Source organism: Toxorhynchites rutilus, chromosome 2 (genome assembly GCF_029784135.1).
Source record: "Toxorhynchites rutilus septentrionalis strain SRP chromosome 2, ASM2978413v1, whole genome shotgun sequence".
Taxonomy (NCBI): Eukaryota; Metazoa; Arthropoda; class Insecta; order Diptera; family Culicidae; genus Toxorhynchites; species Toxorhynchites rutilus.
In genome coordinates, this window is record NC_073745.1 from 14990443 (window position 1) to 15006831 (window position 16389).

The 16389-nt window shown below is 44.8% G+C and overlaps 1 protein-coding gene across 1 annotated transcript; it reads left to right on the forward strand.

The window, feature by feature from the left end:
* The first annotated feature begins 8960 nt into the window (after nucleotides 1-8960).
* Nucleotides 8961-16101, forward strand: LOC129768768 (toll-like receptor Tollo). Its single transcript, XM_055770633.1, has one exon. It carries the CDS (start codon nucleotides 10002-10004, stop codon nucleotides 14061-14063), a length of 4062 nt encoding a protein of 1353 aa, XP_055626608.1. The 5' UTR covers nucleotides 8961-10001; the 3' UTR covers nucleotides 14064-16101.
* Nucleotides 16102-16389: the final 288 nt, after the last annotated feature.

The following is a 16389-nucleotide window of genomic DNA, read 5'->3' on the forward strand; positions in this document are numbered from 1 at the left end:
ATATAAGGACAATCAGACACGAAGATCGATAACTTTTAGGAAGACATATATTTGGGACATGTAATCAAGGTCTAACCGAGCCAACACATCTCTCACCGGCACATTGGGCTGTCTTCCTCGGGCCCGAAGAGAGTTTTCTAAATTCGATCTGGCAACAAGATACTCCTCGCACGACCAAACAACGTGTTCGACGTCGTGGTAACCTTGGCCGCAGGCACAGATATTGCTGTCGGCAAGATCAAAACGAAAGAGTAGCGCGTTTAACGAACAGTGATTGGACATGAGTCGGGAGAAGGTGCGAATAAAGTCCCGACTCAAGTCCAGACTTTTGAACCATGGTTTGAAGCTAACCTTAGGGATAATTGAGTGGAGCCACCGGCCCAATTCATCTTCGTTCCATTTGCGTTGCCAGTTAACGATGGTATTTTTACGAACTAAAGAATAAAATTCATTGAAGGCGATTTGACGCTGATAAATTTCGCCTTCAATTGCACCTACCTTTGCTAATGAGTCAGCCCTCTCATTACCCAGAATTGAGCAATGTGAAGGGACCCAGACAAAGGTAATGACATAACAGCGTCTGGTTAAAGCACTCAAAATTTCTCGTATTCTCTCAAGGAAGTACGGCGAGTGCTTTTCCGGCCTCACTGAACGGATAGCTTCGACAGAGCTAAGACTATCCGTTACAATGTAATAGTGTTCAACAGGTCGTGAGGCGACGCTGTCCAGCGCCCAATGAATTGCTGCCAATTCAGCAATATATACTGAGCAAGGATTCTGAAGACTGTGGGAGGTGCTAAAAAATTCGTTGAACACTCCAAATCCTGTGGACTCATTCATAGAGGACCCATCAGTGAAGTACATATTATCACAATTGATACGCCCATACTTTGCATTGAAGATCGTAGGAACGATCCCCGATCGATGATAATCTGGAATTCCATGGATTTTCTCCTTCATGAACAGATAAAAAAATACAGAGGAATTGATGTAGTCAGGAAAACAAACACGGTTGGGAATATACAAAGAAGGATCAACCTGCATGGAGATGAATTCATGATATGAAGTCATGAATCCAGAATGAAAATTTAGCCCGATCAGCTGCTCAAAATTTCCGATCACCAATGGGTTCATAACCTTACACCGGATGAAGAACCGAAGAGATAATAAATTGAAGCGATCTTTTAGTGGGAGTACGCCTGCCAAAACCTCGAGACTCATGGTATGCGTTGAGGGCATACATCCCAACGCAATACGGAGACAAAGATACTGAATTCGCTCGAGTTTAATGAGGTGTGTTTTGGCAGCTGATTGAAAACAGAAACTGCCATACTCCATCACTGAGAGAATAGTTGTTCGATACAACATTATAAGATCTTCGGGATGGGCTCCCCACCAGGTGCCGGTAATTGTACGGAGAAAGTTTATTCTTTGTTGACATTTTTTACTCAGATACCTAATATGGGCCCCCCAAGTACATTTGGAGTCGAACCAGACCCCAAGATATTTGAATGACATAGCATGAGTGATCGGTTTACCCAAAAGTTGAAGCTTTGGTTTTGCTGGTCTATGCTTCCTAGAAAAAACCACCATCTCTGTTTTCTCCGTGGAGAATTCGATCCCTAGCCCAATGGCCCAGGTTGAAAAATTGTTCAAAGTATCTTGTAAGGGTCCTTGTAGGTCGGATTCGTTTGATCCTACGACAGACACCACTCCATCATCTGCAAGTTGTCTTAGGCTGCAATTTTGTGTAAGGCAATTGTCGATGTCGCTTACATAGAAGTTGTACAAAAGGGGGCTTAAACATGAGCCCTGGGGGAGGCCCATGTAAGAGAACCGACTTACTGCCGAATCTCCGTGAGAAAAGTTCAAATGTTTCTCACAAAGCAAGTTATATAACATATTGTTCAATAGAGGCGGCAGACCCCGAGAGTGTAATTTGTCTGACAAAACCTCTATTGAAACAGAATCAAAGGCCTCCTTTATGTCCAAGAATACTGAAGCCATTTGTTTTTTTCCCTTGTAAGCCATTTGAATTTCTGAAGAAAGCAACGCAAGACAATCATTCGTCCCCTTGCCCCTACGGAACCCATATTGTGTATCTGAGAGTAAGCCATTCGTTTCAACCCATCGATCAAGGCGAAAGAAGATGATTTTCTCCAACAATTTCCGTATACAAGACAGCATTGCCATTGGGCGGTACGAATTGAAGTCGGACGCGGGATTTCCGGGTTTTTGAATAGCTATAACTCGTACTTGTCTCCAATCATCTGGAACAATATTATGCTCCATAAACCGATTGAATAAATTCAACAAGCGATGTTTCGCCACATCAGGAAGGTTTTTCAGCAAGTTGAACTTAATTCTATCCGATCCCGGAGCAGAATTGTTACATGAAAGGAGAGCAAGAGAGAATTCTACCATCGAAAACTCGGAATCAAGATCGCACCTATCTTGTGGTATATCTCGAACAATTTTTTGCACTGGAGCGGAATCAGGACAAACCTTCCGTGCAAAATTAAAAATCCATCGATGTGAATATTCTTCACTTTCATTCGTTGAAGAGCGATTTCTCATGTTTCGAGCCACTTTCCATAATTTTTTCATTGACGTTTCTCGTGACAAACCTCCCACGAAATTTCGCCAATAAGCACGTTTTTTCCCTTTGATTAAGTTTTTAAATTGATCTTCAAGGGCTAAATACGTTTGAAAATTTTCAGGGGTTCCACGTTTCCGAAAAGCTTTAAATGCATTCGATTTTTCTACATAAAGCTTGGAACATTGGCTATCCCACCATAGATTGGGAGGCCTTCGGGAAATGGTGGAACCTGGGATGGGTTTCGTTTGAGCGCGAACCGCGCTGTCATAGATCAAACGAGAAAGGAAGTTATACTCCTCCAATGGAGGTAAACCATCTCTGGAATTGATGGCTAGAGCAATCGCGTCCGCATATTTTTTCCAGTCAATGTGTCTTGTGAGGTCATATGCCATGTTTATAGATTCGGAAGAATTCGACCCAATGGTGATGGAAATTTCGATTGGCAAGTGATCACTACCGTTGGGATCCTGGATTACATTCCACTTGCAATCTAACGATAATGAATTCGAGCAAAGCGAGAGGTCAAGAGCACTTGGGTTAGCAGGAGGTTTAGGTACACGTGTTGTTTCCCCAGTGTTCAAAACGGTCATATTGAAGCTGTTACAAAGGTCATATATCAACGATGATTGTCGTCGTACTGTTCCCCCCAGGCAGTTCCGTGAGAGTTGAAGTCTCCCAAGATCAATCGTGGCTCAGGAAGGAGTGAGCACATGTCAACAAGTTGCTTGCGGCTAACCGCAGATCTCGGAGGCCAATACAAGCTGACTATACAAAGGTCTTTGCCTCTGATGTTTGCATGACAGGCAACAGCTTCGATCCCTCCAATAGGTGGAAGGTCAATAATATCGTTGTCGCAAACAAATTTCTCAAGTGGTTCTAACGTTATGACATGTAGTGTATATTGTACAGTAGTTTGGCTAGATATTCACTTGAATGAAAATTATGACACGAACATAGTTAAGCACATAGAATTTTAATTCCGAATTCCCCTGCAGATTTTTTACATAACGGGTATTTCAATAGGGACGTTTCAAAAGTAGACCGATAGGGACAGCAAACGACGCCATATTTTTCCCGCTCTCTTGACAGTAAGGTTTACCATTTCATATTGGAAAGATATACGATCCAACGAGTCGAGATTGATAAAATTTACTACCGAAATTCGGAGTCAATGGCCTCAACTTTAAGAGCGCTACGTCCAATTAATGGTCATCATAATCGTCCTGCCAGATCAAAAATTGAGCGTCTAGTGGAAAAATTTGAATCCACAAGCACAGTACAAAATGTTCCCGTGCCAGTGAGACAAAGAAGTGCCCGTAATGTCAAGAATATTGCTGCCGCTAGCGCATCAATTGAGGAAAACCCAAATCAGTCTCTCACAAGTCGTTCTCAAGCGTAGGGCATCTCTGTGACGTCCTTGTGGCGAATTTTGCGAAAATATCTTGGCCTGCATCCTTACAAGATCAAATTGATGCAAGAACTGAAGCCACTTGACCACCAGAAGCGTCGTATGTTCGTGAATTGGGCTGAGTAACAACTTGAAAATGATCCGGATTTTTAGCGAAAAATCATCTTCAGCCATGAGGCTCATTTCTGGCTGAATGGCTTCGCCAATAAGCAAAATATGCATTATTGGTCAGGCAGTAATCCACACGTACTTCATGAGTCACCATTGCATCCGAAAAAAATACGGTTTGGTGCCGTTTATGGTCCGGCGGCGTCATTGGGCCGTACTTCTTCCATGATGATCAAGACAGGCGTGTGACTGTGCATAGAAATCGCTACCGCTCAATGATAACCGAATATTTTTGACCTGAATTTGATGATATGGACTTGGGCAATATGTGGTTTCAACAAGACGGTGCCACAAGCCACACAGCGAATTTAACAATCGATTTATTGAAAACCAAGTTTAGTGAGCGTGTTATCTCACGAAATGGCCCAGTCAATTGGCCGCATCGGCCGTGCGATTTTACGCCGTTAGACTAGTTGGGGTTATGTCAAGTCTTTGTTCTATGCCAACAAGCCAGAGACGATTGATGAAATTCGTACGAATATCGAACATGAAACTGCAGCAGTATCAGCTGATTTAGCCTTCAAACAGTCCAAAATTGGGTTCAGCGTCTGGACTTCTGCAAGCGTGCCCGTGGTGGCCATGCAAAAGAAATCGAGTTCCATACATAATGGCATACATAATGGTCTCTGCTCAAATTAGAATGATACGGCGAGAAACATTTTTTCCTTGGTCTCCAGAATAGCTTTATCAAGCTTTATCAATATTATTTATGAAGTCTGCATCTAGTTAGAGCTCCGCAGTTACAGAGCAAATGTTCCGAGCTTTCGCTTTCGGCATTACAAAAGCGACAAATATCATCTTGGGCTAAACCTATGTTTTTGTAGCTACAGTCTCCTTAGTCTTTGGTCACCATACAAGAGAAGCATAGGTTATCCTAGGCCGCACAATTGCAGTGTAGACCCACATAACCATTTTTGGTTTAAGGCCCCATGTTCTTCCTATCATTTTAGAGCGTACCCATAGGGCTAAGTTGGCCCTGCTGATTATTGAATCTAAGTGCGCATTCTAGTTTAGCATCTAGGATTACACCTAGATATTTCGTTGAAGCGCTCCTATTTATTTCCTCTCCCTCAAGATGTAAAGACTGCAGATGCAGTTTTTTTCTTTTTGGTGAACGGAATAATTGTTGTTTTTGAGGAATTTATGCTCAGACCTTCTGTGATACACCAAGATTGTGTAAAGTTTAAGGCCATCTGCATTCTGCTCGATAACACGTCGTCAAACTTGCCTCGTACCATTATGACTAGATCATCGGTAAAGCCCACAACTTCGAATCCTTTTACCTCTAAACTTATCAGAAGGTCGTCAACTACAAGTGACCAAAGGAGGGATGATAAAACCCCTCCTTGTGGGAAACCTTCTGTTGCAATCACATATGTCGACCTTCGAACCTTCGGTTGCAATCGATCCGTTGGACTATGCAGTTATGGAGGTGTCTTTTTCTCATAGCTTGTGCAATTGATAGATAAGAAGCATTATCAAAGGCACTTTCGATGTCAAGAAACGCGCATAGAGCGGTTTCTTTTGACGAGAGAGATTTTTCAATTTTTGTTATAAGCGTGTGTAGCGCTGTTACTGTAGATTTGCCTGATTGGTAGGCAAACTGGTATTTAGATAATGGGCATTTGGGCCAGAAACATTAGAAATGTTGGAGCAAAACATGCATAATTGAGAAAAAATGTTCTTATTGAGCTTCTCACACTAGGAAAATGTGAATCTAAAGTGAATCTAAAGTTCTGATAAGAAGTATATTACATTCTGTTGATAAGTACCAATATTTAAGCACTTGAGAAGCCCGCTTAAAATATTTTATTAAAGTTATTGTAAAGCTAAGCTGACACTGTCCTCTATTCTGACGCCGATTTTGACAATTAGTTTCTCTGTATCTGCATCCGTACCCTATGATCAGAAAGTACCGAGAATTTTAAAATAAAACAAAGTAGAGCTAAATTTCAGGCAAATTTATTTTATCTCCTTAAATATATGATCCATCTGAAGCAACACACATGTGCCAATGCTTGACCCAGTCCTCCATGTATCCATTGGGTAGTTTGACATCAATTCATAAAATCCGGAAGGTTATGGCATGGTTTGATGAATAGGGGCATACGATTCTGGACTGGTCAGCTTGTTTACCAAATCAAAACCTTGTCAGGAACTTATGAGGAGTGATCGGATGAATAGCAGCTAACAGCAGTATGAGTCATTTGAAGAGCTTAAACGAGCAGTATCCTCTGCGTAGAACGAGATACACACTACAACATGGTGCAACTTGGTCGTAACCACCCCGAATGGGTTATTTGAACTGATTGAGAACTAAAGATGACTCACAAATTAGAAACTTATTGTAATTCATGTGGAATTGACGTTAATGTTGTAAAGGAGTGAGAGTTTCTCCATCTGGTTCTATAGTTATGAAACAGTGGAATTTTTGTTTTCGAATGTTTCGCACCTGAACACAACAATAAAGTTGAAATGGCTAATCTTACAAATGAAGATAGTTATTGTATTCTACACTATATACTTCAATTCAACCGACTTCTTACATATCTCTGGAAATTCAGGAAAAATGGTAATGGTTCTATAGTTGAGAAACGCAGTTTAGTGTATATTTCGAATCTGAATCGGAACGTGGTATTTTCAGTATTTTCATAAAATGCATTATACAATGGTGCCATTCAACTAAGCCAAAAGTAAACAGAAATCAATGGCATGTATTACAGTATTACATGTATTACATGATTAATTTCATGAACGTTATGAAACAATTGAGAATGTAAGTTGATATCATCAAAATGCTATTTTCTGAACGATTTCCTAACCAAGACTCAAGACTTAACGAACTCCGTATTCGCGTGGCTCCGGTAGCCTTTTATCTTTCTTTCCAAAACATAAATTACTACTTGATGCACTCATTCTTAGTATGAAAAAAAACATAGTAAGGATCGTCAACAAAACTGAAGTGGATTGCAAGAAATGCGTTGATGGTTAAATTATTAGTTGACATAAGTGTATTATTGCGAATGGTGACAGATTCGAAGGCAATTCATAAAATTTAAATGAATTATTAATACTTTGTATTTTATTGACTGCATAACGGGACATTTCTCACAAAATGTTTCGATTCTCTTCTCATTTCAACGAACTTGCACTTTCTCTACTTTTTGCCTTCGAACTTTTTTTTTCCATTTCTTCATTGTTAGCTTTTGTCACATAATGGAGTTTCCCATGAAATAGCAAGTAAAAAATTATAATGAGTAGGAAACATCGCAACATGGAAGATGCATCCTTCCATCAGTAGGTCACTCGGCAAAAAAAAAACGAACCTTTTCTTTGGACCAACTTGACAATAACCGACGGTAGGCAGTCCACCGCTACTTCGACTGACTGATTGCATCCACTACATAAATCAGCTGTCATTTGTTGGCAGCAGCTTTCGGTGCAAGGGGGTCACAGCGGCAGTAAACGCTCCCCGCACCCAGCGGAATGGCACCATTATTACCGTCGTCTTGGGTCTTGGGTCTTGAGTCTCTATTGCTCGCAGTCCTCCCTCCTAAACACCCACAAATCAGTCGCACCGTCACCACGCCGCCGCGCATTGATCTCTTGGTGCGCACTTACTGTACACTCGCTCGCGAATCTGATGTAGTTCATTAGATAAGATAATTATATCCGTTTGATGAAACTATTTGCCGAGCCGAGCCGCCCCTGATCCCGACAGCAGCACGATCATGCCAGTCGGATAACTATAACAAACTAATCGGGACGTCGGCCGGCTCGGGACGAGCCGGGCCTAACGTTGACATTTGGAGACAGTGGAGCACAACGGAAAGCCCGGCCCGGTTTTGTGACACACTGTCGAACTGGTAATTTGTATGGTAAAATCCCCAAGCAAATGACAATGCGGAAATGGTGTTGTTTTTTGCTTCGCTTGATTTCGCGTGACGGAGAAAACGGCTGACATATTGGAAACGGTTTATTCTTCAGGTCGTCGGAAAAAAAAAACGATCCAATTCACCCAGCACAAAGCTAGGGGATGCTAAAAAGTTCATGTTGCAAAAACTGGTCACATTGTAACAGCTTTCTTCGTTCGAAAAATATCTAACACAAATCAACATTGAAGTCCGTCCGCTCGTTGTCGGCTAAGAACTTCATTCAGTTAATCAGCCAAGCATATTTCCCACTGACGACTTGCAGCGCAGTTTTTTTCCCTCCGGGCTCTCTTGACAACCCAAGAGACGATACCGAAACAATGGGTGATCAAAAAGGTACCGAGAGAGCACCGACGGAGTGGCAGCATAAAATCGAAACAAGAAGCGATATGTTCATGTTTGGTAGCGGGTTTTCGCAAAAAGAGGGCTCTATTTTTAGTGTTTTTTTTTCTTACTTCTCTCCGCGTCGTGAGAGTGCGCCGCGAGCATAGAGTCATCCTTTTTCCACCTTCCCACTGAATTTCCAACGACTCTCGGGAGAGGAGCGCAAGTATGGCCGCACAGGTGAGAGCACACCTCGGAAATCCCTTCGGCACAAAAGAATGCGCCAGAGAAAGGCTCTTGTGCAAGAATTTAAAAAACTAGTTTTAATTATGTGTGAGATCCGTTTTTTGCTTGTCTTTTTAGAAAGCGGAGGATTCTCTCCTCTGCTCTTTCTCTCTCTGCATACAGGTAGAGAGAGGATCGCACACCGGCACAGGTGAGCGGGAATGAGATCAATGGTGCTGCTGCTGCTGCTGAAGGAGTTGAACGATGGTGGCGATCGTGTGGTTGAACCGTACGAACCGATCTCCCGTTGCTCAGTTTACGAGTTGACTTTAAACAAAGCGCACGCGCGAAACTACGCTCCGTCCGTCGACAGAGTCGCTATCTGTATTATTTTTTGGTCTCCTGTCTGAAAGAGACCCTGCGGTTTGGAAGGACCTTCGCGAGGGCGCGCGCAATCTTCCGCAATTTCGCGATTTTATTAGCATCAAGTTGGCGGTGGCGATCTTCGGATCTTCGGTGTACAAAAGTGAATCAACAGTTGGGCAGAAACGCAATTCGCTGCTTACACTCGAGCGGACGTGAGCGGTTTTGGTTCGCTAAACCCCCGTCAAAACCCATCCAATCGGGACACAGAAGGAAGAAATTGGATTATACGGCTTTATCGCGACTGTAAATTAAAATTTACGATCGGCTTTTATGGATAATTTTATCAGGATAATTTAATTTAAGCGCAAACGGGAAAAAACACAACGCCAGAATCGGGCGGCGAATAAAATTGACCGTTCCGGCGGCGGCCAAGGCAGCAGCAATCCGGCAGTTTGTAGTGTGAGGTGTGTTTTGTTGTTATATGCGTTGAGTGCTGTGAAACAAGCGATATGAAAAAGGACTTGATCAGGTCTTTCGAAAGTGATCTCCTGGCACACGGAGAAGAAGAAGTGAGAAAAGGAAAATAAATTGATAAGAAAGTCAGATAATGTGAAGTGAAATTTATTCGTCTGCTTATGCCGTTGATGAGAAGAAGAAGAAGAAGAAAAGGGAGTGAGAGAGGTGAATAAAACGGATCGAAAACAGCGATCATCGAGATCAAAACAAGAGTGAGCGTCGGGGTTCTCGCAGACAGCATCCGGGGCCCAGGAAAACAGTGCAAAACGAACCGAGAAACAATTATTTATTCAGACATGTCCAGAGCAAATATGGCGGTGTTTTTCAAATTGGTTGCCAGCTGAACGGCCAGAGGAGTTGTGGGTTTCGAACCTGATCGAGTTGAGTAGAGTGTTCCGATAAAGTGTAAAAACACTTGGGGCCACCAGTGACCCTGGGCTGGCAAAATTGCCAACCAACGAAGATGCGTTCCTCGCCGGCCTTGTTGTCGGTCCTGTTCGGCACCATTTTCGGTGTCTTCGGTGCATCGCTGAGCAAATCCCTGCTCTCGCAGGCTCCCGACGAGTGCCGGTGGTCCGGTTACAATGACGATGATCTAACGCTTGTGTGTAGACTAAGAACTATCAACAGTGAGCTGGAGAATACGAATTTCAGTGTGCTTCATCCGGAAAATACGGTCCGCTTGCGGTTGCAGTGTAACGATGGACTGTTTTTCCAATCTAGTTTAAGTCCGGGCAGCTTCCGGCAGCTGTCCGAGTTACGATCGCTCTCGATCGAGTACTGTAAAATAGCAAACCTCAGCGATGGTTCCTTCCGAGGTCTCAAGGAACTGACCAATCTGACCCTGCGCACTCACAACACCGATTGGTCCTCGGTTAGTCTGGAGATCGCGCCACACGTCTTCAACGCCGAACTGTCCAAACTTGAGCAGCTCGATCTGAGCCAAAACAACATGTGGTCGATCCCGGACGGTATGATCTGTCCACTGACAAAGCTAGAATATCTGAATCTGACTCAGAATCGCCTGCGAGATCTATCTGTGTTTCACTTCAGCGCATCGCTCAGTACGCGGTTATCGAAGAAGTGTGGCAGTGTGATCACAACACTTGATCTTTCCCACAACAACATTGACAACTTGCCGCCAGCAATCTTCTCTGGGCTCGGAAAACTAACCGAACTTCGGCTGCAAAATAACGGACTCAATTTCATCGCTGACCGAGCGCTGGAAGGACTCATCTCGCTCTCCAAACTCGACATCTCGCTGAACCGACTAACGAATCTTCCTCCCGAGCTTTTCTCCGAGGCGAAACACATCAAGGAAATCTACCTGCAGAACAACACTATCAACGTTCTCGCTCCCGGTATCTTCAGCGAACTTCAACAGCTACTAGTGCTAGATCTGTCCAACAACGAGCTCACCTCCGAGTGGATCAACTCAGCCACCTTCAAGGGCCTTTCGCGGCTAATCCTGCTTGATCTAACTAACAACAAGATATCGAAGTTAGAGCCGGCCATCTTTCGGGATCTCCTCAATTTGCAAATTCTCCGACTGCAGGATAATTTCATCGAATCTATCCACGAGAACACCTTCTCCGAGCTGACCACTCTTCACACGCTCGTCATCTCCAACAACCGTCTCTCCAACATCGAACACTTCACCTTCCAGGGTCTGAGCCGGTTGTCACTGCTATCCCTCGACTATAACCGCATCTCGCGCATCGATAGGGTGGCTTTCAAGAACCTCTCCGCGCTGCAAGATCTACACCTGAACGGGAACAAGCTGCTGCAGGTGCCGGACGCTCTGTACGACGTTCCCCACCTGCGAACGCTGGATTTGGGCGAGAATCACATCAGCAATATTGAAAACGCCAGCTTCAAGGACATGATCCACATGTACGGTCTCCGGCTGACCGAGAACAATATCGAGCACATTCGCCGGGGCACTTTCGATGCGATGAAGTCCCTCCAGATCCTGAATCTCTCGAAGAACCGCTTGAAGCGGGTGGAGCAAGCGTGCTTCGATAACAACACCAATCTGCAAGCCATCCGACTGGATGGAAACTATCTGGCTGACATCGCGGGGCTCTTCACCAAGCTGCCGAATCTGGTTTGGCTCAACATATCGGACAACCATCTGGAGGTGTTCGATTATGCGCTCATCCCAACCGGTTTGCAGTGGTTGGATATTCACGCGAACAAAATCGCCGAGCTGGGGAACTATTTCGAGATCGAGAGTCAGCTGGCGCTGAGCACGATCGACGCCAGCTCGAATCAGCTGACCGAGATCACGGGCAGTGCCATCCCGAACAGTGTGGAGTTGCTCTATCTGAACGATAATCTGATCTCGAAGGTGCAGTCGTACACGTTCTTCAAGAAGCCCAATCTGACGAGGGTCGATCTGTTTGGAAATAAGATAACCACGCTGGATCCGAATGCGCTGCGGATCTCGGCGGTGCCTGATGACAGGGCCCTGCCGGAGTTCTACATCGGTGGAAACCCTTATCAATGTGATTGCAATCTGAATTGGCTGCAGAAGAATAACGTGGACTCGAGGACGCAACCGAAACTGATGGACCTGGACAGCATCTATTGCAAGCTGCTGTACAACCGGGGCCGGACATACGTTCCCCTGGTGGAGGCGCTTCCCAATCAGTTCCTGTGCAAGTACGAGACGCACTGTTTCGCGCTGTGCCATTGCTGTGACTTCTACGCGTGTGACTGTAAGATGGAGTGCCCGGCGCGGTGTACCTGCTATCACGACCAAAGCTGGACCTCGAATGTGGTGGACTGCTCGAGGGCGGACTACGAGGATAAACTGCCGGATCACATCCCGATGGATTCGACGCAGATTTATTTGGATGGGAACAATTTCAAGACGCTCTCGAGTCACGCCTTTTTGGGGCGCAAAAAGTTGAAGATCTTGTTTATGAACAATAGCAACGTGGAGGTGATAAGCAACAGGACCTTTTATGGGCTGAAAGAGCTGGAAATTCTGCAGTTGGATCACAATCAGATTTCCGAACTGAATGGGTTCGAGTTCGTGGGGTTGGACCACCTGAAGGAGTTGTTCCTGCAGTACAATCGTATCTCGGTGATCGCGAACCAAACGTTCGATCATTTGCATAACATGAAGATTTTGCGACTGGATCACAACCGAATAGTGGAGTTCAACATGTGGCATTTGACGAAACAGCTGACCGATTTGCGACTGGCGTCGAACCCATGGTCCTGCGATTGTGAGTACGTGGAGAAATTCCGCGAGTATCTCAAGACGTACGATTTCGTCAAAGATAAGCTGAAAATTAAATGCACGGTAACGCTTGGGTCGGCCAATGACACTGCGCTGGCTGCGATAGGATCGGTGAATGGATCGTTGGGCCAAAGCGCTGGTCAGCAGCTGAGTCCGAGGGGAGTCCCGCTGGATGGCAGTGGGGAGTCTCAGTCCGGTGGAGGTGGTTTCTTGATTTATTTGGACAACAGTACGACATTGTGCAGTGGTGCGGTTCCTCTCGATAACATCATCAACGGAAACCTGACATCGCGCAAGACCGTCTTATCGCCACCACCGATCGAAGGCTATATCCCGCTGTTGGTGGCTGCGCTCTGTGGCTTCTCGGCGATCATCATTCTTACGCTGATTGTGTTCGTCTTTCGGCAGGAGATGCGTGTTTGGTTTCATTCGCGCTTTGGCGTCCGGTTGTTCTACAGAAACGCGGACATGGACAAGAACGAGAGGGATAAACTGTTCGACGCGTTCGTGTCCTACAGCTCGAAAGATGAGGCCTTTGTGGCCGAGGAGTTGGCACCGATGTTGGAAAATGGTGATCCATCTTACAAGCTGTGTCTGCACTATCGGGACTTTCCCGTAGGGGCGTACATAGCGGACACAATTGTCCAGGCGGTTGAATCGTCACGACGGACCATTATGGTGCTGTCCGAAAATTTCATCAAATCCGAATGGTGTCGGTTCGAGTTCAAATCGGCCCATCACCAGGTGTTGCGTGATCGCCGGAGAAGACTGATAGTGATCCTGCTGGGAGAGGTCCCCCAGAAGGATCTCGACCCGGACATACGGTTGTACTTGAAAACCAACACCTATCTGCAGTGGGGCGATAAGCTGTTCTGGGAGAAGTTGCGCTTCGCGCTGCCGGACGTTCCGAACAACCAGCGGCATCGGCAGCAGCAGTCGATCAACATGACTCATTCTAACATTCGAAATAACTATCAGCTTAGTCGAACGCCAAATAATAGGAATAACACCAACAACCAGTTGATCATGCTTCAGCAGCAGCCTCCGCCGCAGCAGCCAGACCCCAGGGGGGGAGTGCGACAGCAGCAGCAACAAGAGCACTCGTCTTTTCAGCAGCAGCAGCCACTTCCGCTGCCTGGGTTGGCCCAGCAACCGCAGCCACCGCAAATACTGCAGCACCAGAGGCAGCAGGAGCTCCATCAGCTCCAGCAGCAACAAAATCAGCAGCGGGGGGCAACCAATGCTTCGCCCCGGACCGTGGGGATTCACATATGATCCCCCCGTTCCCCACGGCAATCTAGTGTGATAGGACTCTGTATAAACAAATAATTGGAAACAACTGATTAGTGAAATTTAGAATTTTCCAGAAATGAAAAACAAATGTGATATTTAACATTAAGTCAGTTAAGTTATGAGCCGTACTCGAAGGGCGCGACTGTGTATAAAGTGAACTCTCCCTCTCTCTCTAAGCTTAAGCTAGCCCGCTAAACAAACAAGGTGCAATTCTATCCCCTGGTGGGAAACCCACGATAGCGCACTCAAATGAAATGGAACAAATGACATTTCTGTGAAAGCTCTAACAAGTGGATCGACGGCATCCGGCATCGGCTGCCATTATCGTGTGTAACAGTTTGTGTGTGAGTGATATTGCCCCCCTTCATGTGAACCCGCATCCCGCAAAGATCTTCAAAGTAAATTAAAGCAAAAACAACAAAACAAAAAAAAATAAGCTCTATGCCAGTAGTTACAAACACAAATCAGATGCAAATTAAGGTGGCACAGGTCCGCAGCCGTAAACTAGTGAACGAACCGAAGGGGAGCGGAAGAAAAAAGTAGTTGAAGGCAGCAGCAACAACAAAAAAAAAAGCTGTTGCTCGTCGTTTTATTCCCGTCATGAAAATAATTGCTACATCGATAGAAGAAGCCCTATCGCTCCGGCCTAATGACGGTGTCTGCTTCATTTTTGCTCCAAAGTGGATGAAAATAAATGAAAAATGGTGTGTGTTGTGCTCCCCACAGTGGAGAAAGAAGAGGGGGAGGGGGGCATCAAGCAGCGAAATCAAAGCAGAGCCCGATCGCAATTTAATAATGATTGTGACATTCCCCCGAAGTCGTCGTCGTTACGCGCAACCTCCAACCGCCGCGTCTGCTGCCTAGCTTTGCGCGACCGAGTTGACAACCGGCCACAGCTGCTGAGCTTTATTACACACGATCATCATCAGCATAATCAACGTTTATTGTACAACATATGTATCCGAGCGAACCGATCCACTTGTGTTGTGTGTGTCCACAAAACAGAGCAAGGGGGAAGCAAAAGGCAGTGTGTGGCCCTGGAGTGGATGGCCAACAATTACCACTAGCACCATTACCAACACCGAGGCAGCACCTCACAACAGAGCAGTCGGTCGCATCGGTCGTCCCCGACGACGATCCAGGGAATGTTATACAACACCATGCAATGGCAAACAGCGCACCAAGAACCGAGTCGACCAGGGTTTTTTTTTTCGTCGCTTCAGTTGCGCTACCGCAGCAGCTACCACTCTTCAATATCAGGTCCCCCTCTCCTGCCCAGGGAGGAGATTGCTCGGAGCAAGGTTTCTTCTTGTATCTGTTTTTTATTTATTTATTTTTGCGCTTATTACTGTTATTATTTATGGTTTCTCGTTCAAAGAACCAGGGCAAGAGTAAGGACACAAAGATGCCTGTTATAATATTTCATTGCCAGGAATGTGTATATCTTCGAGAGTAACTGTACCCCCAGCCAGCAGTAGCTTTTTGCGGCGTCCAATGCTATTTAGGAGACAATATTCAAATAATCATTTCCTTTCCTTTCAATTACGGCACACAATTCTGCGAACCACCGTTCGTTCACACCGACAGTTGCACCTCGATTCAGTTAGTTCTTTCTCCTCCTCCTCCTCCGTATCTCGCAAAACAAGAAATGCCATCTGTTACATTCCATTGGTTAGGTGTTTGGGGTAGCCCTCGCGCAGCAATTGTTAACGCAAATGACGTCCTAATGTATAGTCAAACTACGAATACGAATAGTCGCATGAAGTGTGTGATTTTTGGAATGTGTCTCAGTGTTTCGTTGAAGAAGCCTTGTACTGTTAGATTATTTGTTTTATTTTTTGTGTATAAAATGCAACGCTAAAGACTTTCGGCTGATAAGGTAGGAACAAATTGAATTGTAAATTTTCTCTCGTGTGTGCGAAACACTAATACGCCGTGTAAATTGTAAATTTTTGTATGGATGAATATTTATAAAATTACTCCTGAAGAAGAATGTATAATAAATCTTACTGTAACAAAACGAGTCAATAAATAAATTTTCTAAATTTGAACAAACGTAGTTGTTTACACATTTTGAGAAAATCTAGTTCCGAACAAAGGACATCCATCGGAGGGTAAGCGATGAACCCATTCTCTGTGGTACTTTCCGGAGTTGTATCTTTTCCCCTTGTGTGTTCAATTGGACTTCGCTTCTGGTCACAGTTTTGAATGAATTGCGATATACGAATTGTTTTTTTCTGCGAATTTGAAGTTTGATTCACACAAAATTTCCAAAATTTTCATAGAAGTATTCAACCAATTAATCCGA

Bases quoted from the DNA above. Each gene is read 5' to 3' on its own strand.
- LOC129768768 (XM_055770633.1), top strand. From the start codon at position 10,002: ATGCGTTCCTCGCCGGCCTTGTTGTCGGTCCTGTTCGGCACCATTTTC.